At 46.7% G+C, this 27,703-nt stretch overlaps 1 protein-coding gene across 1 annotated transcript in view; it reads left to right on the top strand.

The window, feature by feature from the left end:
* Nucleotides 1–6,388, top strand: part of usp6nl (USP6 N-terminal like) — a gene marked incomplete at its 5' end in the record, with an annotated part of 32,482 nt that extends 26,094 nt beyond the window's left edge. Inside the window, 5 exons of the mRNA XM_080538380.1 lie at nt 540–634; nt 1,051–1,116; nt 1,272–1,371; nt 1,662–1,814; nt 4,569–6,388. Coding sequence (XP_080394506.1) covers nt 540–634; nt 1,051–1,116; nt 1,272–1,371; nt 1,662–1,814; nt 4,569–6,358 — 2,204 coding nt within the window. The 3' untranslated portion in view covers nt 6,359–6,388. The remainder of the gene's footprint in view (nt 1–539; nt 635–1,050; nt 1,117–1,271; nt 1,372–1,661; nt 1,815–4,568) is intronic.
* Between the last annotated feature and the right edge of the window lie 21,315 nt (nt 6,389–27,703).

Raw genomic sequence — 27,703 nt, 5'->3', positions numbered from 1 at the left:
TATAGAGTATAAACATCGGCTACACACGCCCTTATAAGGAGAAGACATCCTACAAACCCCCTCTAGTCAGGGCTCAGTCACTCACACTGCTAACAACACTGCTAACACTCCCAACTCTCACATTTATGGAACACTCTGATCTCCTTAAACCAGTGTGAGGAGACCGTAAACATCACTGTTTCTCACCCCCCCCCGTCCCCTCCCCTCTTCTCACCCCCCCCGTCCCCTCCCCTCTTCTCCCCCCCTCCCCTTCTTCTCATCCTCCCTTCTCTTGCCCTCTCTCTCTCTCTCTCTTTCTCCCCCCCTCCTTCTTCTCATCCTCCCTTCTCTTGCCCTCTCTTTCTCCCCCCCTCCTTCTTCTCATCCTCCCTTCTCTTGCCCTCTCTCTCTCTCTCTCTCTCTCTCTCCCCCCCTCTCCTTCTCATCCTCCCTTCTCTTGCCCTCTCTCTCTCGCTCTCTCCCCCCCTCTCCTTCTTCTCATCCTCCCTTCTCTTGCCCTCCCTCTCCCCCCCCTCCCCCCTTCCTCTTCTCCTCTCCAGGGTTTTTCATCCCTGGTTTCCCCAAGCTCATGCGCTTCCAGGAGCACCACGACCGGATCCTCAAAAAGATGATGCCCAAACTGAAGCAACACCTGGTGAGCACACACACGCACACACACACACACACACGCACACACACACACACACACACGCAAACACCCAGTGCGTCAAGGGGGAAGCGTGGTAAATAAATAAATGGCAGCCCTAAGCTCGCTGTGTTGGGGGTCGGGGCTTAGTGCAGGCAGCAGCCTTTGATGTGTGAGGATTAAAGGGGTGGGGAACGAGGCAGAGAAATGCCACGTCTACGTCTATACACCGCCATCGGACTCCACTTTATTCTCCTTTAATATCGGGGCCGTGGGTACTGAGGCTGATTTACCACTGCCCTTTTAAACCAAAGGGGCTCTGTCATGGTTTGAAACATACTGTATTCACACACACACACACACACACGCACACACACACACACACGGGATACAGTCTAACGGATTGTTGACGTCTCTCGTTCCAGGACACCCAGGAGGTGTTCACCAGCCTGTACACTATGAAGTGGTTTTTCCAGTGCTTCCTGGACAGAGTGAGTACTGGAGCTGGTAGTACAATGCTGTCCCTGTGTATCCCTCCCACCTCACCCACCGTGTGGCTGTTGGGCTAATGGCTTCACTCTCTACAGCCATAACAGCCGTCAGACTAATATACAGGATCACTTTGTCTCTCCTTGTTTTTCCTCAGACCCCCTTCACCTTGACCCTCCGCATCTGGGACATCTACATCCTGGAAGGGGAGAGGGTGCTCACCGCCATGTCCTACACTGTCCTCAGACTGCACAAGAGTGAGACCTCTCCCTCTGCTGCAACATCTTTGTTGTCCTTAAAACTACACAAGAATAAGATATCTCACTTGGTTCTAAGAGCCTCTCACAGTCTCTGTCTGTCTCTGTGTGTGTGTGTGTGTGTGTGTGTGTGTGTGTATATGTGTGTGTGTGTGTGTGTGTGTGTGTGTGTGTGTGTGTGTGTGTGTGTGTGTGTGTGTGTGTGTGTCTCTGTGTGTCTCTGTGTCTGTCTGTGTGTGTGTGTGTGTGTGTGTGTCTGTGTGTGTGTGTCTCTGTGTGTGCGTGTGCAGAGCACCTGCTGAAGTTGTCCATGGAGGACCTGGTGGAGTTCCTGCAGGTGTCTCTGTCCAAGGACTTCTTCTTCGAGGACGACTTTGTGGTGGAGCAGCTGCAGAACTCCGTCACGGAACTCAGGAGGGCCAAACTGGAGCTGCCCGCGCCAGGTACCGCCCCCCCGCGTAACACACACACACACACACACACACACAGAATACTATACACTGTTTAGTCACATTTGTATCCACAACCTCATATGCACTGACACGCACACAATACATGATACGGTACACAGCTTCAGGTCAGTTCAGAATCCAATTACACACACACACACACACACACACACACACACACACACAGAGCTCTGCTGCTGACTGCTGTGTGGTATTAGTAGTAGTAGTAATAATAGAAGTGTCCATCGGTGTCTAATCTTGCTCTCTCTCTCTCTCGCTTTAATCTGCGTTATCTCCCTCTTCTTCTCCCTCACGTTCCGCCCAGCCTACCATAGCGTGGGGGGCCGCCTCCCCTCCTACGACAGTAACCGGTGGGCTATCCTGACTGGTGTTCCCTGTTCATTTATCTGTCCATCCCCCCCTCCTTCCTTCCTCCCGTCCGTCCGTCCGTCCGTCCGTCTGTCTGTCGCCTGTCTGTCCAGCAGCCCCGGGGCGGTTTCCTCATCAAACATTTCTCACAAACGGTTCTCTGAAAACGGGTTTAGAACCCCGGCCCGGCCCGGTTTTAGCGTTCAATAACGTCACAAGTGTTTTGTCTTTACCGCTACCTGGCAACCCACGCTTCCAAAGAGTGTTGGACGTTCACATCACACACAGATTAGTGTGTTAGTGTGTTATTCAGGAACACACCCTGTGTTTCTGTGTAAAGCTTCGAGCGGTCAACACGTCTCACAGTGTGTAAGTGTGTACGGACTCTTTAACTGTTAGACTACGCGGATAATCTGATAAGCCTCAAGAAATGTCCCAGTGTACTGTAGCATCCTTGCATGCCAGGGCCCGCACACACACACACACACACACACACACACACACACACACACACACACAGACGTGACAGTGCGAGGTCTATTTTCTCGTCCCTGTGACAGGATAATAAGCAAGGCTGGAGGCTTTTCTGTTCAAACGCAGCACTTACGCTGGAGAGCCATCTTCACACACATCTGCTACCCGTTAACCAGCCTCACGGCATCACAGCCATGGAGGAAGACATTCAAAAGCCAAACAGTGGATTATACTTAAAATAATGTTTAGTTCTGTATGTGTGTAGGTTAGAATGTGAGATACAATTTGACGTTTTACATAAACGAATGGAGGGTTTGAGTAGTTTGTTTAAGGTTTGTTTTTTCCTTCTACATTTGGGGGTGGGGGTGATGCATCCTTACCTACCCTGACCTGACAACTTAAAAGCACCTCCAACCTGACCTGGGTGAATCTCCAATATTCTGGTGGCTTCCGCTCCTGAGTCTTTAACTGAGAGGACTGAATAGGGGAAGGCAATATGGAGTTGAACTGGGGCCGTGAACCAATACCTCACACAACAAGGGTCCTCTCCTTGTCTCCTTGTCTCCTTTCCTTTACCACCCCACCCAGCCTTGTCAGACCGGCGGTACTGAAGGCAAAGAGAGAAGAGAAGGAAGCTCTACACAGGCCAGGTTTTCTCCATATTGCTTTAACCCATGAAGTCCAAGGACCAGGATGTAGGAGAGTGTATTGAACATGACTAAACACACTGGGGGAGCCACTTCAGTTTGTGGATTCAGTGCCAGCCAACTGCACTTCCTGGGTTAATCCCAAAACACTTCCCTGGGCCAATCCCAAAGCACTTCCTGGGTTCGAATCCCCACATCCCACTTCCTCTCCTCCAGCTCCTCTCTCCTGGTCTCCATGGTGATTGGTGGACACACTCCCGTTTCCTTACAGACCCCACAACACATCCAGTGTCACCTTCACGTGTCTGTATATCTGTGTCACCTGTACTGTACTTTTGTATTTCTTTTCATGACGCAAAGATGAATTTGTATTTTATTATTAGTAGTAGTGAAAGGCACAAATCCTAATCAGTAATTTGTAGTGTCTTTACACCTTAAGGAAGGCCCGTTAGTCAAGTGCTATTTCTGTACGACCCTTTCAAGTGTAGGCCTACTGCAAGCAGCTACGTACTGTTTAATGGAACCAAGTGAAACTCATCATTTCAGAGTCAACACTTTTTGAGTGGCACTTCGGAATTGGACGCCTCGGGCGCACCGGGAATAAATATTGAAGATCACATTTTCTGATTTTTTTTTTCTGTCCTTGGTTTCTCGCCTGTGGAAATGTGATTGAGTGTCGTGGTCGTGAATGTGATTCTCTCTTTACTTTTCACCTCCCCTTCCTGGCAGTGGTGTTGCATGAATATCCATGTTCCCCTTTCTGAATATTCATCTGGTTTGAAAAAAACAAAAGCATATCCAGCCATTGTTGTTTCTTTTCTCTCTCTTTTCTCTCTCTTTTCTCTCTCTCTCTCCCCCTCTCTCTCTCTCCCCCTCTCTCGCCCTCTCTCTCTCTCTCTCTCCCCCTCCCCCTCCCTCTCCCTCTCCCCCTCCCTCTCCCTCTCCCCCTCCCTCTCCCTCTCCCCCTCCCCCTCCCTCTCCCCCTCTCCCTCTCTCTCTCTCTCTCCCCCCCTCTCTCGCCCTCTCTCCCTCTCTCTCTCCCTCTCTCTCTCCCTCTCTCTCTCTCCCTCTCTCTCTCTCCCTCTCTCTCTCCCTCTCTCTCTCTCCCCCTCCCCCTCCCTCTCCCCCTCCCCCTCCCTCTCCCTCTCCCTCTCCCCCTCTCCCTCTCCCTCTCTCTCTCCCTCTCTCTCTCTCTCTCTCTCTCTCTCTCTTGGTTCTTTATTAACCTCTCTTCTCTCTCTCTCTTCTTCCTGCACAGGTAAAGAAGACGAGTATCCCAAGAAACCTCTTGGGCAGCTTCCGCCCGAGCCGGCGTCGGTGGGGGCCAACCACCGCGTGGCCAACGGTGGTCAGAGCCACGGCCAGCCCGCCGAGGCCCCCCGGGCCCCCAGCCCCTCCCCGGAGAAGCGGGACAGCCAGCGGGACAGCCGGCCCTCCAGCCGCACGCGCCGCGACTCCCTGGAGAAGCTGGTCCGGCAGAACAAGGCGGAGAAGAGGGAGGCGCGCTCCCGGGGCTCGGGGGAGATCCCCGCCGTGGGGGTGGGAGACCCCCACCTCCGCAAACACACCTCCTCCACGTCCTCCGCCCTCGCCACCCCGGAGAGGGGCGGGACCCCGTCCCCCGCGCCCACTCCCGCTTCCGCTCCGCACCCCCACCCCCCCCAGAGCCACAGCGCCGTGGACGGCGGAGGAGGAGGGAGGCCTCAGAGCCACGCCGCCAACGCCGCCGCCAACCACAACTCCAACGCCGCGTCGTCGTCGTCGGTGTCCGGCTCGCGGAGGGACATCGCCCCGCGCTGGGTCAAGCCCTCGGAGACCAAGCTGGAGGCGGCCAAGGCGGCGGCGGCCAGGGAGATGTCCCCCCCGGCCCCCTCCAGCCCCGACGACCCCCTGCTGGGCCCCCCCCACCGCCGGCCCCGCTCCCGGGGGTTCCTCCCCCCGGGCTCCGACCGCGGCTCCAACGCCTCCCAGTACGACAACGTCCCCGGGGGGCTCCTCCTCCTGGAGCAGCAGGACCCGGCGGAGGCGGCAGTCCCGGAGCTGGAGGAGAGACCCCCGTCGCGGGCGAGGACGGCCGGGGGGCGAGAGACGCCGTTCGGCACGCCGTCCCTACGGCAGGCCAGCCCCGCCCACACCCCCTCCAGCCTGGGCGGGAGCGTGGTCTCCGTGGGAACGGGGCCTAGGCCGCCCCTCCAGCACCCCCTCCCCCCCGCACCCCTCTCCCTCAACAGCCCCGCCCACCCGGGAGGGGTCAAGCCTCCTCACTTCCCCAACGCCCACGGCCAGTACCACCACCACACCCCCCCCCAGCAGTACTCCCCCGGCCGCCCCGCCCTGGTGCCCCTCTACCACCACCCCCCCTTCGGTGTCTTAGAACAGCGGGGGGGAGAGGAGAGGCACTACGGCCCCCCCCCTTCGCGAGGGGGGCCCCCGCCCATGGGCCTGGTGTACGGGGAGCGGGCGTACGCCACCACCCAGCGCGCGCCCCCCAGCCACTCTCCGGAGAAGGCGGCCCTCATGAACAACTCCTACGCCACCTACCGCAGGCCGCCGCCCGGCTCCGCCCAGCCCCCCCGGACCGCCGCGGCCCCCCAGGAGCGCAGCGTACAGCTGGACAGTCCCGGGAGCACGGCCCCCATGTACCTGCGCCAGCCCGCCAGGCTCCCCCCCCCCGGCGCACAGGCCCCCTACCCCCCCGCTGACTACTGGTATGACGGCCTCAGGAGGGGGGAGCCGGGCCAGGCCTACCTGCCTCCCGAGGGGCCTGGGGGCCGGGCAGGGGAGGCGCCGCCGTGGGGGCAGGAGGGGGACTTGCCCCCCCATTCCCCCGGGGGGGTGATGCCCCGCTCCCCAAGCTTCCAGAGGGCCCAGATGTCCCCCGTCCAAGAGTTCACCTTCCCCCCCGGCCCCGACGGCCTGGCCCACTACAGGACACAGTTCCAAGAGCAGCAGCCGACGATAAGGCAGCAGCTCCCCCCGCTGTTCGGAGGACCACATTACAGGCACGCACCGGAGGCGTTCGCCATGCAGGAGTCTATGTTGCTGTGAGACACAGAGAGAGAGAGGGGGGAAGTATGCGGAGAGACACTGAGGGGTGTAGTCACTGACACTGTGGCTAAAGATGTGCAGTAGTCCTAGCATTGTAAGGAGTTTTTGTTTTTTGTTCGTTTGTTTGTGCTTTACGTGTGACGTACTGACCTAAAGAGTCATACTGCATGAAACACTGCAGGATACACCAGCTTCTGACGTTTTTACTGATCACTTTTAAAAACCGACTGAAGATTTTATTTTATTTTCGGGGGGGGGGGGATGTTAAATCATTAACGACAGGCGTCAAAGGATATGTCTTTTAGAGTTTAAATGTACAGTAAATGATTTTTGTTAATATACATGCTGAGTTATTTAAACATTATCAGTAGGGGGAGAATCTTCTCCTGGCGAGACAAAACTCAGTGATTTTTGTTTTTATTTCCATCTTTTATTTTTTTATGAGTTAGTTCCAAATATCTACTTTAGAGGTCAATTTACGCTATATGCTTGTGAATATATTATTTTTCAAAGAGAAGAAAAAAAAAAAGTCAAATAATAAGACTTACGAAACAGTGACGGTAACACCACTGTAAAATATGACTTTAATTTCCATTTTGAAGCACCTCCACTGTATAACAACAGTTTTTAAAAATTAGGGATTTATTTTTTCATTGCAATTATTCTGTTGTCGCTTAGTTCGAAGGGCAACTGTAATCTCTAGTCGTCACTGATCTAGTGCATTTGTGTAACCCACGTACAATATGGATCTGTGGGTGTTAATCCTTGAGGCCAGTATAGGCTTTGTTTGACCCGGTCTTGAGATGGTCTGAACTCCATCAACAGTGAGCTATTTTGTTGCTCATTAAAAAATACACCCTGTTCCCCCTGATGTACTGTATAATTTAGTTCCCTCAAAAGTTTACATGACTTGCATATTAACAGTCCAGTGTGTACTACTTTTTCAGTGGTAGTCAGCTGAGGGATTTCTGTCGAGAGGGGGAGGGGGAGGGGGAGGGGGAGGGGGGGGGGGGGGGGGTTGGGTTGGGGGGGAGAGAGTGTACTAGTATTAAAGTACTGTGTGACTCACTCAACAATATCACCTAATGCCAGCGCATCATGTCTTATACTTACACCAGTCATATGCATTGCAGTTCAGCTACAGGCACTTTCACTTTCATATAAAAGTAATTCCATTATACACATAAATACTGACATATTCATACAGCACACTCTATAGTGTGTATTCACACACAGGAATACTTAATCAGCTACCTACCCTTTTTAGCTGGTTCTCACTGTGTTTTTTTTGTATACAACGCTTTCTTAAACAGTATAGCAATTATTTGAACATACATTCCCTGAGTCATTCATTTTTTTTGTTAAATAACTAATTGCAAAATGGTTATCAGATCATACTTCAGATATTTTCTCTTTACTAAATAAAACAACTTGGGGTGAAAAAAGCTTATGGTGTGTGAATATGTTGTTGTGTCTGGGTGGGGGGGTTATTGTTGTTCACTTGGTACATCTGTGAGGATTTTTTCATACACATTCCCCTGACTGTCACCTCAAGATTCATTGTTTAGTCTTCTTATTTTCATCAGACTTAAAGATTGTAAAACAATGATCATAGCTTCGAAAAGAGGATTTCCACGATTGTCCAACTTTAAGGAAGTGCTGCCCTCTAGTGGTGAAACCTGGTCAGGGGCCTAATTTATAGAACGTACTTAGATCAAATTTTGATCTTACCCGTGTCGTACGTAGAAAACCACGTCAACGTAGTGATTTATACAATTTCAACGTGAGTCAATTTGACCGTGGAAACAATCGTAGCTCTACGTCGAGTATTCATTTGCTTACGCACATTACCTACTGGTTGATTGTATGTAGTATGTTGTGGTGAATGTTGTGAGCCTGAGCAGAAGGGTCAATAGCTGCTGCAGGTGGACCAGAGATTCATGCCAATTGTTTTGTTTATTTGATGACCCATTGTGCAGGCAATAAAAGCTGCTTCATCCACCATCCTGAGAGTGTCCCAATCCCTTCAGTACCGCCAAACACAAATAAATAATTTTTAACAAAGACATAAGAAGAACAGGGAACATTCCATCGCGAGTGTAGCGAGCAAGCGGAAAAAAAATTGGCCTCCTCAATTCTGGAAGTCACCAGCCTCCACTGCACTGAAGTCACTGACGCTGAGGGGATGCTAAAATTGTCCTCATATGATAAAATCCACCATCCCCCCTGATTTTCTTTTACAACTTAAAAGAATAAGCATGTGCCTGGTTAGTTGTCATGATCAAACGTTACAAACGCAACTTACCGAGAAGCCACCCTTCTCTGCCCTCTCCCGCTTCCAGACGAACGCCTATCCTATATTATAGCACTTGTCTTAATTCAGCCGCTATAATTGAGCCTCTATCACAGGGCGTTAATACAAACCTCATTCACCTGCGTTCAATTCCAAGTATATTTGGTATTTATAGAAGGAAGCACGTACGCAACTTAAAACCATCTCAGCCCGTTTTATAAATAATGCTTACGTCCGTTTAGAAAAATGTGCTTGCGTGAAAGTCAAAGATGACCTTCAAGTACTTTTTTATAAATGAGGCCCCAGGTCTAAATGAACTGCATGCATATCCGTCAAAGGTGGCACTAAAGAGCTTGACAGTTGGATGTGGGAAGTATACAGCAGTGCTTAAAGGTGAGTAAGAACCTGTAGTAAAGAGAATCTACTTATGATGTGATGTGGCCAGGGGCCTCATTCATAAAAAAAAGTACTTGAACGTCATCTTTGACTTTGACGTAAGCACATTTTTCTAAACCGTCGTAAGCATTATTTATAAAACGAGCTGAGATGATTTAAAGTTGCGTACGTGCTTCCTTCTATAAATACCAAACATACTTGGAAATGAACGCAGGTGAATGAGGTTTGTATTAACGCCCTGTGATAGCGGCTAAATTATAGCGGCTGAATGAAGCCAAGTGCTATAATATAATACAGACTGTACATAATATATATAATATATAATAATATAATAATTATATATTATGTACTGTCTGTATTATATTATATTATAGCACTTGGCTTCATTCAGCCGCTATTTGAGCCGCTATCACAGGGCGTTAATACTATTGTGAGACAGTCCACCATGCGTGGCTTTCCCTGTTGTTGTTGTTGTGTTTATGTTACCGTTATTGTTGATTGGTTACTGTATGTCACATGATCACCCAGAGAGAGAGATAGCTCGTTACCTTGGTTACGTAAACAGTCAGTAAAGGGAACAACGCTCATCGGTATGGACAGCAAAGCTGCTGTTCTGTGCCAGAGCTAGTTTTCCCGTCATCTATTAACCTGCCATCTGGGACACAATTAGTTGTATCTTGTATTGTGTATTGTGTTAAGAAGAAGTTCACTAAAGAACCAGAAACGGAGAATCCCTTGTCGTGTGAGTCATTATACCCACGCACATCAGACGGACTAAACACGACAACTGGTGTCAGAAGTAGCGATCATCCGTGAGTACATCCACCTGACAGAGGAAAAGCTAACAGAAGCTAACGGAAGATAATAAAGTTATAAGAGCCAAAGCTAACGGGAGCTAATAGGGGCTAACAGGAGACAGCTAGCTAGCCAGCTGACTGGATTCAGGAGTTACTACAACAACTGGTTGAGTACTGCCACCTGGTGGTGTTTGGGCAGACTGTACTCCCGTTAGACTCAACTAAATTAAGCGGACAATTCCATTAATAAACAACTCAACAAAATCAAAGAGACAATTATATAAATAAACAACTAAATAATACAAAGAGACAACTACATGAATGAGAACAAGACAAGTGGAACAGACAATCCACCGAAAATAAAAGGACAATTACATGAACAGAAAACTCAATAAAATGACAGAGGAACAAGGAGCTACAGTAGGACCTACTGAGCCTGATAGAGCCCCAACATGGCTACAAGCTTTGTTGGATAGCCAAAATCAGCAGACAAAACACCTGCAAATGATGCTAGCCCCCGTACTAACACACATAACAGGAGGAAATCCCGTTACACAGCAAGCCTCACCACCACTTGCTGCTTCCAGTCGAAATGGGGATAAGATCTTACAGCGCCCCACATTGGACAGGCATGCTTCTGAGCCTGAAGCTATACCTTCAGCCTCTTGGGATATACCAGTAAGACCAAAAACTCGTGTTGGTGCCCCCTTTGCAGCTGAGTTGGATGTCATCAATCAGCGCACTCGCAACTTTGGTCCCACCAGGAGGGGCGGCAATGCTGAACCTGACAGTAGATGGAGAGACACTAGAGACTCTGAGAATGAAACCCAACGCTCATTTCCCTATGGTGAGCAGAGACTGAATAGTTCTGGTCACAACAGTCAGCACACTCTGCAAGAAGTGCGTAGACCTAAACTTGCCACATTTGAAGGAAATGATGACTGGGACTCTTTCTTGTTGCCATTTGAGCGCCAGGCCAGGAAGTATGGATGGAGTACTACAGAAAGAGTGGACAGGCTGCATGAATGCTTAAGAGGAGCTGCAATACGATATGTCTGCTCACTGCCAGAACGTACACGGGAGGATTATGCTCTCTTAGTGGAGGAGCTTACTCAGCGCTTTGGGAAAAGAGACCCCCCTACCACAGTAAGGAGAAAGTTGGGAGAACTTCGGCAAGGTAGAGAGGCGTCAGCTGAATTTGCAGAAGAGGTGAGACGCCTCGTCACACTTGCATATCCAGGAGTGGATCTCCAGCTGCAAGATCAACTTGCAACTGATGCCTTTCTTAAAGGTCTAAAAAATCAAAAAGTGGCCTATGAAGTTATGAACCGAGATCCATGCTCCCTTGCAGAGGCTCAAAAGTGTGTAGAGGCTCATGAACACAACTTCAAAGCTACGGTGGGACGTGAAACAGAAATAAAGAACAGAACACGACGCATTTCTTGGGCTGATGATGGAGACATCTGTGAGGACTTTACTCCTACCTCTCGTAGGGTACAGACCCCTCAGTATGTAACTGCTGAACAGTTTGCTACACTAACGGACCAAGTCAAGACCCTCGTACATACAGTAGGGAATCTACAGCTGCAGTTTGAACATCATAAAACTAGAGCAACAACACAACGTCCCCTGTCACTAGAGAGGACACAGAACCATTATCAGGTGCAGCCCGGCCGGATGCGCTCCCAGTCACCAAGCCCAACCCGGGGAGCAGCTGGCCCATGTTATAAATGTGGAGAACAAGGACACTTCAGGAGGGACTGCAGTAGATCGCCGAGCCCAACAGCTGCACGTAACCGCGGTGACAAAGGCCCAGACCAACGGGGGCGGTCAGAAGGGAGACTACATGCAGATCACAAACCACAAGGGCTACAGATTGGCTGCACCAAAAACAAGGGTGAGAGTCTACAGATTCCGGTGACAGTAAACGGCATTCCAACACAGGCTGTGGTGGACACGGGAGCCCAGACAACAGTAATCTCAGAGGAGCTGTATAGGAGTTTCTCTGGAGGTGATCCGACAAGCCTACGTAAGACCTACCTTCTAAATGCGGGAGTTGGAGATGGCATGGAAGCAAAACGTGGACTGAACGTCACCTTTAAAATTGCAGCCAAAACAATCGACTGGAATGTACACGTAGCCCCCATACGTGACTCTGTCCTCATAGGATTGGATCTGATGAAGACTCATGATGTTGTCATCCACACCCGTGGTAAGGTGTTCATCGGTAACGAACTTGTGCCCTCCAAAATAGTAAGAGGGGATGGATCAGACTATCATGTTGCCAGAGTGACCCTAGGAGAGACCACCACCATACCACCTACATCTGAATGTGTGGTCTGGGGCGAGGTGGAAGAACCAAGGCCAGGTGTTCCAGCTGTACTAGAGCCTTTGAACATCACAGAAAATGTAGTCTCCGGGAGTGTTGTTACCACTATGGAGAAGCGGGTGCCAGTCCGGCTATGCAACTTCTCGACCAGCAAAGCGGCCCTGCCAAGAGGAGCATGCCTTGGACTCTTAGTTGAAGCTTATCCTGAGGAGCCATCATGTTCACCTGAGCAAAGTGTAGAGCCCATCATAGAGGGAGAGTCAGAGAGTGTGCCATCACTGGTGGTTGGAAGAGTAGCAGCAATCTCTGAGCTACCTGAACATCTCCAAAGCCTGGTTGGTGCTACTAGTGAGGCACTCAGTGAGGAGCAACAAGAACAATTTATCCAACTGCTAGTGACCTACCAATCCCTCTTTGCCAAAAGTGATTCCGACCTGGGTTACATGTCTGCTGTCACACACAAGATTGACACAGGATCGGCTAAGCCTGTGCGCCAGCGAGTGAGAAGGGCACCTCTTGGATTTCAAAGTGAAGAGCAAACACATCTTCAAGACATGCTTAAAGCCGGTGTCGTTACACCATCATCATCGGAGTGGGCCTCTCCGGTCGTCTTAGTACGCAAGAAGGATGGAGGAGTACGATGGTGCATAGATTACCGCGGCTTGAACAGTCTGACGGTAAAGGACGCATATCCTTTGCCCAAGATTGAAGAGTGTCTTGATGTTCTTGGGGAAGCTACAATGTTCTCAACACTTGACCTTCAGTCTGGCTATTGGCAGATAGCAGTGGATGACCAAGACCGCGGGAAGACAGCATTCATCACCAAATGGGGCCTCTATGAATACACCCGCATGCCATTTGGGCTCTGCAATGCCCCAAGCACCTTTCAGAGGGCAATGGAGCTCGTCCTCAGGGGACTCCAATGGGAAACATTGCTGATCTACCTTGACGACGTCATTGTCATTGGCAGGGGAGTGGATGAAAGCCTGGACCGGCTCGCACAGGTCTTCAAGTGTCTCCACAGCTATGGGTTGAAGCTGAAGCCTTCTAAATGTCACTTGCTTCAAGAGGAAGTTCTCTTCCTGGGCCACATTGTGAGTGGAGATGGGATCTGTCCAAACCCAGCTCTGGTCAAGGATGTACAGCGCTGGGAGCCACCCAACAACCTGAAGGAGCTGCAAGCTTTTCTTGGACTGTGTAACTACTACCGCAAGTTTGTTCCAGCTTTTGCAGAACTGGCAAGCCCTCTCCACAGCCTTTCAAAGAAGGGGGCTACATTCCTGTGGACAAATGAGCACCAAGATGCTTTTACAAAGCTGAAAGAAAAACTGACAACTACACCAGTGCTGGGATACCCCACTGTTGGAGGCAAGTACATTCTAGACACTGATGCCTCGAACCACAGTATTGGAGCTGTTCTGTCACAACTCCAGTGGGGAGAAGAGCGAGTCCTAACATACGCCAGCAGCCATCTTACACCAGCTCAGCAGAGGTACTGTGTTACCAGACGTGAGTTACTTGCTGTCGTCCGCTACACTCGTCAGTTCCGCCACTACCTACTGGGCAAGAAGTTTCTGCTACGAACAGATCATGGCAGTCTCACCTGGCTGTTTCGGTTCAAAAACCCTGAAGGTCAGTTGGCTCGCTGGCTGGAAGAGTTGAGCCAATATGACTTTGACATAGAGCATCGAGCGGGCCGGCAACACTGCAATGCTGATGCCATGTCAAGGCAAACCAGAGAACATTCAGACAAATGTGACTGTTACCAAGCTGGAAAGAACTTGTCTGATCTACCATGTCAAGGATGTAAGTACTGCCGAAGACTTCATGAGCAGTGGACAAGATTTGAAGACGATGTTGATGATGTTGTGCCGCTCGCAGTTAGGAGTATTGAGTCTGGTGAGACCAGTGGTGATAACACTCAGTCGATGGAAACAGATCCACCACATACAACCATGCTGGAGACTCCAGTAGTTAACTGGCTGCAGTCAGTCAGATTGGAAGAGCTTGCCAAACTTCAGAAAGCTGATCCTGTCCTCTCCACCCTCCACACATGGAAAGAATCAGGAACCCTCCCTACTAAAGATCAGGTGATGCTTGAGAGCCCTGCAGTGAGGAAGTTCTGGCTCTGCTGGCCTCAGGTCATGCTGCAGCAAGGAGTTCTCTACTACTCCTGGGAGAGAGTAGGAGCCCAACAACCAACCGTGTTGCTACTAGTTCCAGCTTCCATGCAAAGAGAGGTCCTGCAGGCTTGCCATAATCCTCCTCAATCTGGTCATCTTGGGGAAGCAAAAACACTGGAGCGCTTACGCCAGAGCTATCACTGGTATGGAATGGGTGAAGAAGTCCATCTGTTTGTGAAGAGATGCCAGCACTGCAATGCATGCAAAACTACGGGACCAGTGAAACGAGCCAAGTTGCAAAGCTACCAAGCTGGAGCACCTTTGGACCGTCTCCACGTAGACATCCTCGGGCCATTCCCTGTATCCAGCTCTGGAAACAAGTACATTCTCGTCATAATTGACCAGTTTACTCGATGGGTCGAAGCCTTTGCTGTTCCTGACCAAGGGGCGGAAACAACAGCAAGGAGGCTTGTGTATGACTTTATCGCCCGATTTGGAGCCCCCCTCGAGTTGCACACTGACCAAGGTCGCAATTTTGAGAGTTCCCTGTTCCAGAATGTATGCAAGCTCCTACAGATCACAAAGACAAGGACCACCCCCTACCACCCTGCCTCTAACGGACAGGTGGAAAGGTTCAACAGAACTTTACTCCAGATGATCCGGTGCTACGTGGACCAGAACCAAAAGAACTGGGATGAGCATCTGTCACTACTCACCTCAGCCTACCGCAGCTCACGCCATGCAATCACAGGGTTCACACCTAACAGGCTCATGTTTGGCCGAGAAGTTCATCAACCACAGGATATCCAGTCTGGGGCTGCAGAACTCAAATCTGACCGAATGGAGGTAGCAGATTTCCTTCATAACCTGGGAGAAGGACTTAAGGAGGCACAAAGCACAGCGAGGGAGCACCTCCGCACTGCACAAGAACGTCAGAAGAAGATGTATGATGTCCGAGCACGAGAACATTCTTACAGCGTTGGAGATTTGGTGTATGTAAAGGATGACACGAAAAAGAAGGGATTAAGCCCCAAGCTTCAAGCACCTTGGAAGGGCCCCTTGATTGTGGCTGGATGCCGTGGTCCGGTCCTCTACGATATTCAAGGGTTGAAGCGCAGAAAGATAATGCACCATGATCGGCTTAAACCATACAATAGTGAGGTGGTCCCTGCTGGGATAAAACGTCAAAGGAGTCAAGTGCTGCAGCAGTGCCAAGACCCAGCTACACAGCTACCTGAAGAGGATGTCCCGTTGGTACCAGAGCTGCCACTACAGAAAGACAATGATAAAGATCCAGCAGGGGAAGGAGCTTCTCGAGAGTCATGTGATCAAGAGGAGAAACCTCATCTCAAAGCTCCAAGGTGTCAGCAGGAAAAAAAGACAAGAGGACACTCCAAAAAATACTGTTAAAACATCTAAGGGACGCATGGTTAATAAGCCAGAGAGATTCAGGAACTAGTTATTGAAAGAGAGACTGTTTAGTTTATCGGCAGATTGGTTACTTCATCCAAGAAGTTTTGCATTATAAAAAAAAAAAAAAAATGTTTTACTGTAAAAACTGTTTACAAGTAGTTAAGTGTTTTAATTGTTTCACTGCTGTTTAGCTATAGGGCCTACGAGTTTGCAAAGAATGTGATGTAAGTAATCAAATAATTTAGACATGTTCATTGAGTCAACTGTTCTATTCCTAGACATGTTAATGTTAAGTCACCTGTACTGAAGGGACTCAGTACTCTTGGAGGGGGATAGTGTGAGACAGTCCACCATGCGTGGCTTTCCCTGTTGTTGTTGTTGTGTTTATGTTACCGTTATTGTTGATTGGTTACTGTATGTCACATGATCACCCAGAGAGAGAGATAGCTCGTTACCTTGGTTACGTAAACAGTCAGTAAAGGGAACAACGCTCATCGGTATGGACAGCAAAGCTGCTGTTCTGTGCCAGAGCTAGTTTTCCCGTCATCTATTAACCTGCCATCTGGGACACAATTAGTTGTATCTTGTATTGTGTATTGTGTTAAGAAGAAGTTCACTAAAGAACCAGAAACGGAGAATCCCTTGTCGTGTGAGTCATTATACCCACGCACATCAGACGGACTAAACACGACACTATATTATAGGGTAGGCTGGAAGCGGGAGAGGGCAGTAATACCACGTTCATTGATAATGACATAAGGGATGGAAAGGGGGGATGCAGTTTTAGACGGGGGATGATTTGGACTGTTTTTATTTCAGGGGGGGTGCCATTCCCCCTCATCCCGACTCAACTCGAAATCCAGTATCATTTAGCGCGTGGCCGGGCAAGGTCCGTTCTGGAGCGCGTATATATAGGCATGTTGAAGAGAGATAGACAGCTCCGGAGGGATATAAAGAAAGACTGAAATACAATCATAAACATTAGTTCCCTTTCAATCTTGAATTAAACTCATTTTCTCGGCTGATAACAACATCGTTAATTTTATTACGAGCCACTTGCATGAATTACAGTAGGCAACGTTTTTCCAGTGCGGCTCACATGCCTGTAATAACTCCGCATAACCAGTAGGTAATGTGCGTAAGCAAGTTGAATACTCGACGTCGAGCTACGATCGTTTCCACGATCAAATTGACTCATGTTGAAATTGTATAAATCACTACGTTGACGTGGTTTTCTACGTACGACACGGGTAAGATCAAAATTGATCTAAGCACATTCTATGAATGAGGCCCCAGATGTGTGTGTGGGGGGGGGGGTGGTGGCTCTGCTAACAAAGGGCTTCTGCCAAGAGGGAAGATGCAACCGGGGGCTTCGGTACACTGAAAAAAAAAGTATTTTGAATTTACTTGATTTTAATGTGCACATCAGTCCCACATGATCAGAATATGGGCACCAATACTAAATAGTTTTTTTTAAATGTACCTCAGCAACACAAACGAAATATGCCACTTACCACTAAAGATTTTCAGAGTGCAAATAGGATTATGGACCTGAAAGAAGATCAATGAGGTGAGAATCAGTGAGGTGAACTCAGTCAATTGACTCCAAATTAAAAGACAAACATGTATAACAAAAGCAATGCTGGACAAAATGGCCGCTGTTGGCTTAATCTCACTTTGGTTGAAGTGATGCAACATTAGCTAGCAAAAAAATTAGTCTTCCTAATTCACTTAGTCCCCAAGAGTGTTTGAATGGCCAAATTGTATTTACATTGTACAGTTAGGTTAAATACCTTCCTCTTGGACTTAATTTAGAGCGAACGAGGACTGCCTTCTACAGAGATCCCTACAAGTTCGTCAAAGACCTCTTTGTCAAGGAGAAAACGGGGACCCTCAAAGTACCCATAAGGGAACTAGAGGAGCACCTGAGGAAGACCTACTCTGACAACCAGAGGCATGTGCCAGCCAGCATTCCGGATGACATGCCACCAATCCAACCACCTGAGCACCAGATGGAAACAAGGCCCCCTACATGGAGCGAAGTTGAGAGCACAGTAAAACGGGCAAGAACAGCCTCAGCCCCTGGGCCCAACGGCGTTCCATACAGGCTATATAAGAACAGTCCAGGCGTCTTGAAGTACCTCTGGAAGCTAATGAAAGTGGCATGGGAAAAGGGAATCATACCAAAGGCATGGCGAAGGGCAGGAGGGATCCTGATTCCCAAAGAGAAGAATTCCTCAACCATCGACCAGTTCCGCCAGATCAGTCTACTGAACGTGGAAGGAAAGATTTTCTTCAGTGTTGTGGCCCAGAGGCTCTCAGTATTCTTGCAGAAGAACAACTTTGTCGACACCTCAGTGCAGAAGGCAGGGATAAGTGGATTCTCAGGATGCCTGGAACACACAAATGTCATCTGGCACCAGATACAAACGGCCAAGAAGGAGAAGAAAGACCTGCATGTGGTTTTCTTAGATCTTGCCAATGCCTTCGGGTCAGTGCCTCATGAGATTTTGTGGACAGCGTTCAACTTCTTCCAAGTCCCAGAGGGCATCACAAGGCTGGTCAAAGCCTACTTCCAGGACCTCCAGTTCTGTGTTACAGCACAAGCCAGTACAACTGCTTGGCAGCACCTCGAGATAGGCATAATGGCGGGCTGCACCATCTCTCCACTGGCGTTTACCATGGCAATGGAGCTCATTATTCGAGCATCCCGATGGGTTGTTGGAGGGGAACGGTTGAAGAGCGGGCTGCGTCTTCCACCAATCAGGGCGTACATGGATGACATGACGACAATAACAACAACAAACGCATGCACCAAACGCCTGCTGGATAAACTCCAGGGAAACATCAAATGGGCACGAATGGAGATTAAACCCAGTAAGTCCCGCAGTATCTCCATTGTCAAAGGCAAGCTCGCCAATGAGAGGTTCCACGTCAACAACGAGCCAATACCAACAGTTCTGGAGAAGCCCATCAAAAGCCTTGGCCGCTGGTATAGCGCAGAACTCAAAGACTCGAAGCAGGTGGAACAACTCAAGCAGGATACAATCAGTGGCCTCAAGCAGATCAACAACACTGCTCTCCCTGGGAAGCTGAAACTGTGGTGCTTTCAGTTTGGACTGCTGCCCCGTCTCATGTGGCCAATTTCCATCTACGAGGTCACACTATCCCATGCCAACCGGCTGGAGAGACTGGTGAATGCACAAGTGAGGAGGTGGCTTGGACTGCCGAGAGGCCTTAGCAGCATAGGCCTGTATGGCAACGGAGCCCTCTCCCTACCAATCTCAAGCCTGGTGGAGGAGTACAAATGTGCCAAATCAAGGCTGGAAATGACTCTCACAGAATCCCGGGATCCATTCGTCAGAGGTGCTGCTCCAATCCTAGCAACGGGGAGGAAATGGAAGCCATCTGCAGCAGTTGCGGTGGCAAAGACCGCCCTCAGACACCGGGATATAGTGGGGCATGTCCAACATGGCAGAGGGGGCCTTGGCTTGGAAACAACAACACCCACATGGCAAAAGGCTACTCCAACCGAACGGCGGAAGATGGTGGTTGAGGAGGTGCGCCACCAGGAGGAAGCAGCCAGGTGCGCCAAGGCAGTCTCCCAAGCCCAGCAAGGCCGCTGGATGAAGTGGGAGAGCGTGGAGAGGAGGAAAATCACGTGGAACGAGCTGTGGAGCATGGAGTCTAATAGGCTAAGTTTCATCATCAGAGCCACATATGATGTCCTGCCCTCTCCTACCAACCTACATCTCTGGTATGGAGAGGACCCAGCCTGTCTCCAGTGTGCAGCCCCAGCAACCCTCAAACACATCTTGGTGGGTTGCAAGACCAGTCTAACTCAAGGAAGATACACCTGGCGCCACAACCAAGTGCTAAAGTGCTTGGCTGCCGAACTTGAGCACAAGAGGGTAACCACCAACGCCATGCCTCTAAATGCCCAGACTACCTTTCCACGGAAAACAACCTTCATCCGGGAAGGGGAGAAACAGCGGACCAAGCCATCACCTCCAGACTCAGGCCCACTGAACGCAGCCCGGGATTGGGAAATGCGGGTAGACCTCAGCCAGAGGCTCACCTTCCCACCCGAAATTGCAGCGACCAACCTGCGCCCAGACCTAGTCCTCTGGTCCAAGTCCTGCCGGCGTGTCTTCATCGTAGAACTGACGGTCCCATGGGAGGAGGCCATCGATGAGGCATTCGAACGGAAGAGGCTGCGGTATGCCAACTTAGCAGTCGAAGCAGAGGGGCGGGGCTGGAACGTGAAGGTTTGGCCAGTGGAGGTGGGCTGCAGAGGCTTTGTAGCCAGCTCCACCACAAGGCTCCTGAGGGCAGTAGGGATCAGAGGACAGGCCCAACGGAAGGCAATCAGAGAACTGTCCACTGCAGCAGAACGGAGCAGTCACTGGCTGTGGCTGAAACGTAGGGACCCAACATGGGCTCCCAAATGACCACGTGGTGCCACCGTGCGACACACACCCAGGCCTGATCAGCCTGTGGTGGGCCAACCTCGGCAGAGGGTGTCTTGTGATAACTGGCCGAAACACCCAATGAGGTCGGGGACCACAACTGAAGATGTGTCGTACTGGTGGCACCAGGTGATCATTGCCAAATTCCACTCCACCCAAGAGGACATCTCCAACTCCACTCAATTGTTGTGCTGAATATTTAGGGATTTTAACAACCAGTCCTATTAAGAATCCTTAGCTAACTAGAAAGCCACAAAGGTGATAGTCAACTTGGCTACAAGTGGTATGACGATTTTGAGTTAGCTAGGTTGAAATAACTTGGTCACACGTTAGCTAGCTTATACATTTGTATAACATTAGCTATTGCACAACAGAAAATATATGGACAGCTAGCATTACTTCACAGTCATTTATCAGAAGCTTTTATCCAAAGTGACTTACAATAAGTGCATTCAACATATACTTACTTTCTCCGTTAATTCTGTCACAGCGTGACTGGCTGGCTGCAGAGCTTCTTCCAGAATGGGGCAACAATGTTTTTTTAGCTTCTTATAGAGAGTGACCACCGTCACTTCCTGGCGCCTTTTGAATATCCCATTTCCGGTGGTGACCAAACTCAATTTAATCAATTTCAATCAACGCGAGAGAAACAAGTACATTCAACATTTTCCATAAACGATTGAAGTCTACTTGATTAAACCATGTTCACAAAAGGAATATGAATTAATTGTGTTGCATATAGTGATTTCATTTGTGTAAATTCAAAGACCTGCTATTTCCCATTTTTTCAGTGTAGGTTTAATGAATCACTGAGAATGATAAAAACAGAATGTATAATAATAATAGTTGAGTTGTGGCGCAGTGGTTAAAGACCTTGCCCCAAGATCAGGGGATCGCAGGTTCAAGCCCTGCTCACGGCTGTGGAACATGTGCGGACAAGGCTTGGACCAGCGCTGTGTCAGAACCAGCAGGCTTGCAAGCTGCAGACAAAGTGGGGGGGATTGAAGGGATTGCACCCGCCGTGCTTTCAGAGCAGCAGACAGCAGTGCTTATCCAGGCCAGAAGCCTCAAGCACTTAGAGGGATTTCAAGAGAGGTTTTTTTTTTTTTTTTAAGAGTTTTTATCACCTGAAGCTTCTGAGTCCATAGCAATCTTGGAAACTGTTAATCACACTCAACTTACTCTCCCGTGCCTTCCTCTCATGGCCTCAAGCTGGCCTTGAACCAGCAACGGCCTGCTTACGGGACCTGTGCTTTACCATTGCACCACTAATAAGTGCAATAACATCAGTAACATGGATATTTCAACCAGCTACCACGTTCCATACCATTGAGACCTCTGATGTGTTTATGATGTGATGTGGACAGTGTCGGGGGTGCCTCTGCTAACAAAGGGCTTCTGCCAAGAGGGAAGACTCAACACAGGCTTTGGTAGGTTTTTATACGGATCACTGAGAATGATAAAACAGAATGCATAATAGTTGTATAGAACTATATTACTGCATTATCGCCGCATTAATAATAACTACATTATCACAGTGTTATTACTGTATTAATTGCTGCATTATTACAGTGTTATTACTGTATTGTTAGTGTTATTACTGCATTATCACTGTGTTATTATAGTGTTATTATGGTGTTATTACTGCATTATTACAGTGTTATAACTGCATTATTACAGTGTTATTAGTGCATTATTACAGTGTTATAACTGCATTATTACAGTGTTATTAGTGCATTATTACGGCATTACCACAGTGTTACTACTGCATTACTCTGTTATTGCTGCATCATTATTAACGTGTTCTTGTGCTGCATTATTACTGTTATTAAAGTTGTATAACAGTGTTATTATTGCATTAATACTGCATTAATTGCTGCATTATTGGTGTTATTAAAGAAATATTGCTGAATTAATTGCTGCATTATCACAGTGTTACAACTGCATCATTACTGCATTATCACTGCATTGTTAATCTGTTATTGCTGCATTATTATTAAAGTGTTATTACTATGATATTGCTCCATTACTGTTATTAAAGTTGTATGTTTTTGCAGTGTTATTATCGCATTACTATTGCATTATCACTGCATTATTACTGCATTATTACAGTGATATCTTATTGCTGCATTAATTGCTGCATTATCATAGTGTTATTATTATAGCGATAATGCAATAACAGCCATATTATCACAGTGTTATTACTACATTAATTGCTGCATTATCATAGTGTTATTATTATAGCGATTATGCAATTACAGCCATATTATCACAGTGTTATGACTGCATTATTACTGCATTAATTGCTGCATTGTCATAGTGTTATTATTATAGCGATAATGCAATAACAGCCATATTATCAGTGTTATTGCTGCATTATCATAGTGTTATTATTATAGCGATTATGCAATTACAGCCATATTATCACAGTGTTATTACTGCATTATTACTGCATTAATTGCTGCATTATCATAGTGTTATTATTACAGCGATAATGCAATAACAGCCATATTATCAGTGTTATTACTGCATTAATTGCTGTATTATTACTGCATTATCATAGTGTTATTGTTATAGAGATAATGCAAAAACAGCCATATTATCACAGTGTTATTACTGCATTATTTGCTGCATTACCATAGTGTTATTGTTATAGCAATAATGCAATAACAGCCATATTATCACAGTGTTATTGCTACATTATTTGCTGCATTACCATAGTGTTATTGTTATAGCAATAATGCAATAACAGCCATATTATCACAGTGTTATTGCTACATTATTACTGCATTAATTGCTGCATTATCATAGTGTTATTATTACAGCGATAATGCAAAAACAGCCATATTATCACAGTGTTATTACTACATTAATGTTGCATTATTATGTATAATAATAACACTATGATGATGCAGCAATGAATGCAGTTATAACACTGTAATAATGCATTAATAACACAGTAACAACATCATAATAACACTCTAATAATCCAGTAATAATGCAGTAATAACACTGTGATAATGTAGTTCACACAGTGATAATGCATCAATAACACATCATTATCATATAACACATAAGAATGCATTAATAACACTATAATAATGCAGTAATAACACTATAATAACACTGTAATAAAGCAGTGATAATGCATTAATAACACTGTAATAACAAAGTAATGTAGTTATCACACTGTAGTAATGCAGTAATAACACAGTAATAATGCATTAATGAATGAATGAATGAATAGTTTAATGACCACACGACCTAGGTCGGTGGAATTTGTTTTCGGTACAGCTCAAAAAGCAGTGTCAAAAAACATACACACATTTTACATGACTATTACATGGACATGAAACACACATAACCACAAGACAAGACAGAACATATTTACAATTTACAATTTTACAGTGCAGTGAGTCAGGTATTGAGAGTCCTTATGGCAGAGGGTAAAAAACTGTTTTTGAACCGGGATGTTTTGGAGGCCAGGGATCGGTAGCGCCGTCCAGAGGGCAACAGTTGGAACAGGTGGTGAGCAGGGTGGGAGGGGTCAGAGATAATTTTATGTGCTCTATTTATGGTGCGTTTGAGATACAGTGATTCAACTGATGGGAGAGGGGTGCCGATGATCTTGGATGATTTCTTTACTATTTGCTGTAGTTTCCTTTTTGATTTACTGTCCGAGCTGCCGTACCAAACTGTGATGGATGAGGTGAGTATGCAGTAATAACAGTAATGCAGTAATAATGCAGTAATAACACAGTAATAACACAGTAATAATGCAGTAATAACACAGCATTATCACATAACACATAATAATAACACTGTAATGCATGATTTACACAACTTTATTGGTGATCTTAAAATTATCTTCTGCTGTCTGAAGTCTCATATAAAACTATATGCAATATAAAAATAAATATTTTACTCCTGAAAATTAGTGACATAGTATACTATGATATAGTATGTTCTTTTTAAAAAATGTTTTATATTATTCTTATCATTCTATGATCTATGATCCTATAGTATAATATGATATATTATTATCATTCTAAGGAAAAAATAAATAAAGTGAAAAACACTGACACTTCTTCTTCCTCTTCCTCGTCCTCTCCTTCTCCCCCGTCCTACTTCCTCTTCCTCTTCCTCCTCCTCCTCCTCCTCCTCTTACTTCTTCACTTCCTTGTCCTGTTAATTTCAAATGCAGTTAACCTTTTGATTTAGGACCATCTTGATTGAGGCCATTCCTTGAAAAGAGGATTTAAGTCATTAGTTTGTCATAAATTGAATCAAATTAGTGAATAATGGACTCACATGGTCTGGAAAGTCCTTTTTTTCCATAGATAAGGTTTACCTAACCATATTTATTTGGTGCTATAATGAACAGATGCTTAAAACGAATAGCTGGGGCTCAAATGTATAGATTAAACAATTCTAGCTGTTATTGTTAAAATCAGAGGGTCAGATTGATAGTGCTTTCATACTGCCTCCTGGTGGATCTCCATAGATGGTGCAGTCACTGTCCACCTGCCGACTATTTCATTTCTTCACCGTCAAAATAACACACCTGCCATTATACACACCATTTGACTATACTATATATATAGACTATATTTTCGAATGCCGTATATTGTCCGCATGAGATTGTTGAATGAATTCCCATTTCGAATGTCTATGCTGAATCGTTGCGGAATTTGCTCCAGAAAGAGAGAGACATTTCAGTCATAATATTCTCAAGAACATAGTAGGGTATTATTTGATGGACTTTGGGACTCTGGAAGGGCCAGTCGAATTGATAACTGTTTTTTATTTGATTAAAATCGCACACATTTTCTATTAACTGCACACATTTTACAACATCTTTAGAAATATTTTAAGGCACAGTGAAGTATGTAAATACATCCGATATTATGTCAAATGTTTATGCCCAGTGTAAATTAGACCTTTTTGTCCTCGATCACCATGCATCATCAGTAGAATGTAGGCGATTATGACCTCACTCCTTCAGCTCGTAGCCATGGTAAATCTGATCTGACAGATCAAAACAAAACATGTGGATACTGTCAGATGTTTATACTTCAGACATAGGAAATGTTAGAATAGGTATAGCATAGCATAGAGTACAGCACAGTGTTTTATTTGTATATAGTATAGTGGATAGTGTACATAGCCTTTATTTATGTAAACCAGCTCTTTTCCCTTCTTGTTTTTAGTTTTTTTTCCTAGCACCAGGGGAGCCCCCCCTCCCAAATGTTGTTGTATGGTACCTGTACTATATCAATGACAATAAAGACCATTCATTCATTCATTCATTCATTCATTCATTCATTCATTCATTCATTCATTCATGTTCATGTTTTCAGGTGGCTACACCAAACAGGACAAGCCCAACCCACGAGGGGAGGTACTGATTGGTGGTCCCAATGTAACCATGGGTTACTATAGAAACGAGAGTAAGGATCATGACTTCTTTGTGGATGAAAAAGGACAGCGCTGGTTCTGTACAGGGGATGTAGGAGAGATCCACCCAGATGGCTGTCTGCAGATAGTGGGTATGGAACACTGCACTGTGTGTGTGTCATTGTATTTTACTTGTGAATTTCAAAATATGACTTTTTGTTTCATTGCTCTTTGTGTCTGTCTGTGTGTCTCTCAGACCGTAAGAAGGATCTGGTCAAACTGCAGGCTGGGGAGTACGTGTCTCTGGGTAAAGTAGAATCTGCGCTGAAGAACTGCTCTCTTGTCGACAACATCTGTGCTTATGCAAACAGGTGAGTCTGAGCCCCCAGGCACTGATCTCAGATGGGCTTCATGCTTACCTTTATGGCTAAGGTCAGGGTTTAGAGAGAATAAACAGATCCTGGATCTCTGCCTTTGGACAGCTCTTAAGTGGAACCTCTATTTCCCCATCTCTTGTCTGCAGTGAGCAGAACTATGTGATCAGCTTTGTGGTTCCCAACCAGAAGAGGTTAACGGAGTTGGCCAAACAGAGGGGTGTGGAAGGAACATGGGAGGTGATCTGTACCAACTCTGTTATGGAGAGAGAGGTCTTGAAGGAGATCAAGGAGGTTGCCAATTCCAGTAAGAGCGTCTGATTACAGATTATGTTTATTTGTATTTCATTAACGTCTTTATCTGCTTTGGGGAAGACCTTTGACATTGTTCGAGATTTGTATTAGTGAGGTCACTGGATTACAGCACAAACAACATACTGTGATGATAATGAATGATGAGAAAATTGTGAGGAAGATGTTTCAAGGTAGCACAACAGAACCGTAACCTCTCTCTCTCTCTCTCTCTCTCATCCCTTCAGTTAAACTCCAGCGGTTTGAGATCCCTATGAAGGTCCACCTGAGTCCTGAGCCGTGGACCCCAGAGACCGGCCTTGTTACTGACGCCTTCAAGCTGAAGAGAAAAGAGATCAAGAACCATTATCTCACCCACATAGAGAGAATGTATGGGGGAAAGTAGAGACTCTACCTAAAGCCAAAGTCGCCATCATTCCACTTATTTGGTGTATATATAAAGAATATTACAATTAGCCATTTCTGTGTGCTAATTATGTATGTATTCGAAAATGCACATTCCAACACGCAGCTACAGTTGTATAGAAATGAACAGTGCTGCACTCCTTTGTCGTCCATAGAAAGAGACACTTGGCTGTTTGTATTTATTTGTAGATTTAGTTATTGAGAAACAAAGCTTGAAGCATGGTGTGTAAAGAGCTGACCCAGCTTTATAGAGATGCACATGAGTCCTATACCTTCAACAACAACTAAATAGAACCACCCATTCTAAGGAAACGTTTCTGGAAACACATAACAGTGCTTAACTGCCACCACTTGAACCTCTTCTTGAAACCTTTTTAACTGTTTTGTAACAGTGGTAATTAGGATATCAGAGTATCCTCTCTTTGTTCTGTAAACATATTGCTGTTTCTGGTTGAATGGTATGTAGTGATTGTGGGTAAAAAGTGAGCTGTGTTAGTTGAAGAACTCTGCTGCCCTTCAGTGGTACTCCAAAAGTACTGATGTGACTACTGTGCATTCTACTGCCCTCACTCTGCAGTGTCTAGAAAGACGCATGTAGCATCCGCCCAAAAGGCAGATGATGACTCATTTCATGAATGGTTGAACACCCACTACGGTTTGTTCCGGTGCATTCAAACACACCTTGATCTTGAGGTGGATGCCGACAGAACAAAGTTGACTGTGGGACTTGAAAACAGGAGTCACACCTTGTCTCGTGGGGTTTTTCTTTTTCTTTGATTTCCCCAAATAATGTTTTCCCCTAACCTGCCATGATGTTGCTTTGTTGTACGCATGTTATTGATGATTTGACTGTCAAACCAAATGTCAACATCTAGATGACTCAGGAAATGTAGAATAGCAGTTATTTATTACAATGTATGAAATTGGCAAGGAGTATTTGTATGGCGTACCTGCACTATTACCAGTAGACCTGTATCCTCCTGTGTGCACCTTGACTTATTCCAGAGAATGCACGGCAAAAGAACCCATAACAATAC

Source organism: Nansenia antarctica, assembly GCF_963989245.1.
Source record: "Nansenia antarctica genome assembly, chromosome: 8".
Lineage (NCBI taxonomy): Eukaryota > Metazoa > Chordata > Actinopteri > Argentiniformes > Microstomatidae > Nansenia > Nansenia antarctica.
This window is presented reverse-complemented; position numbering and strand designations above follow the sequence as displayed.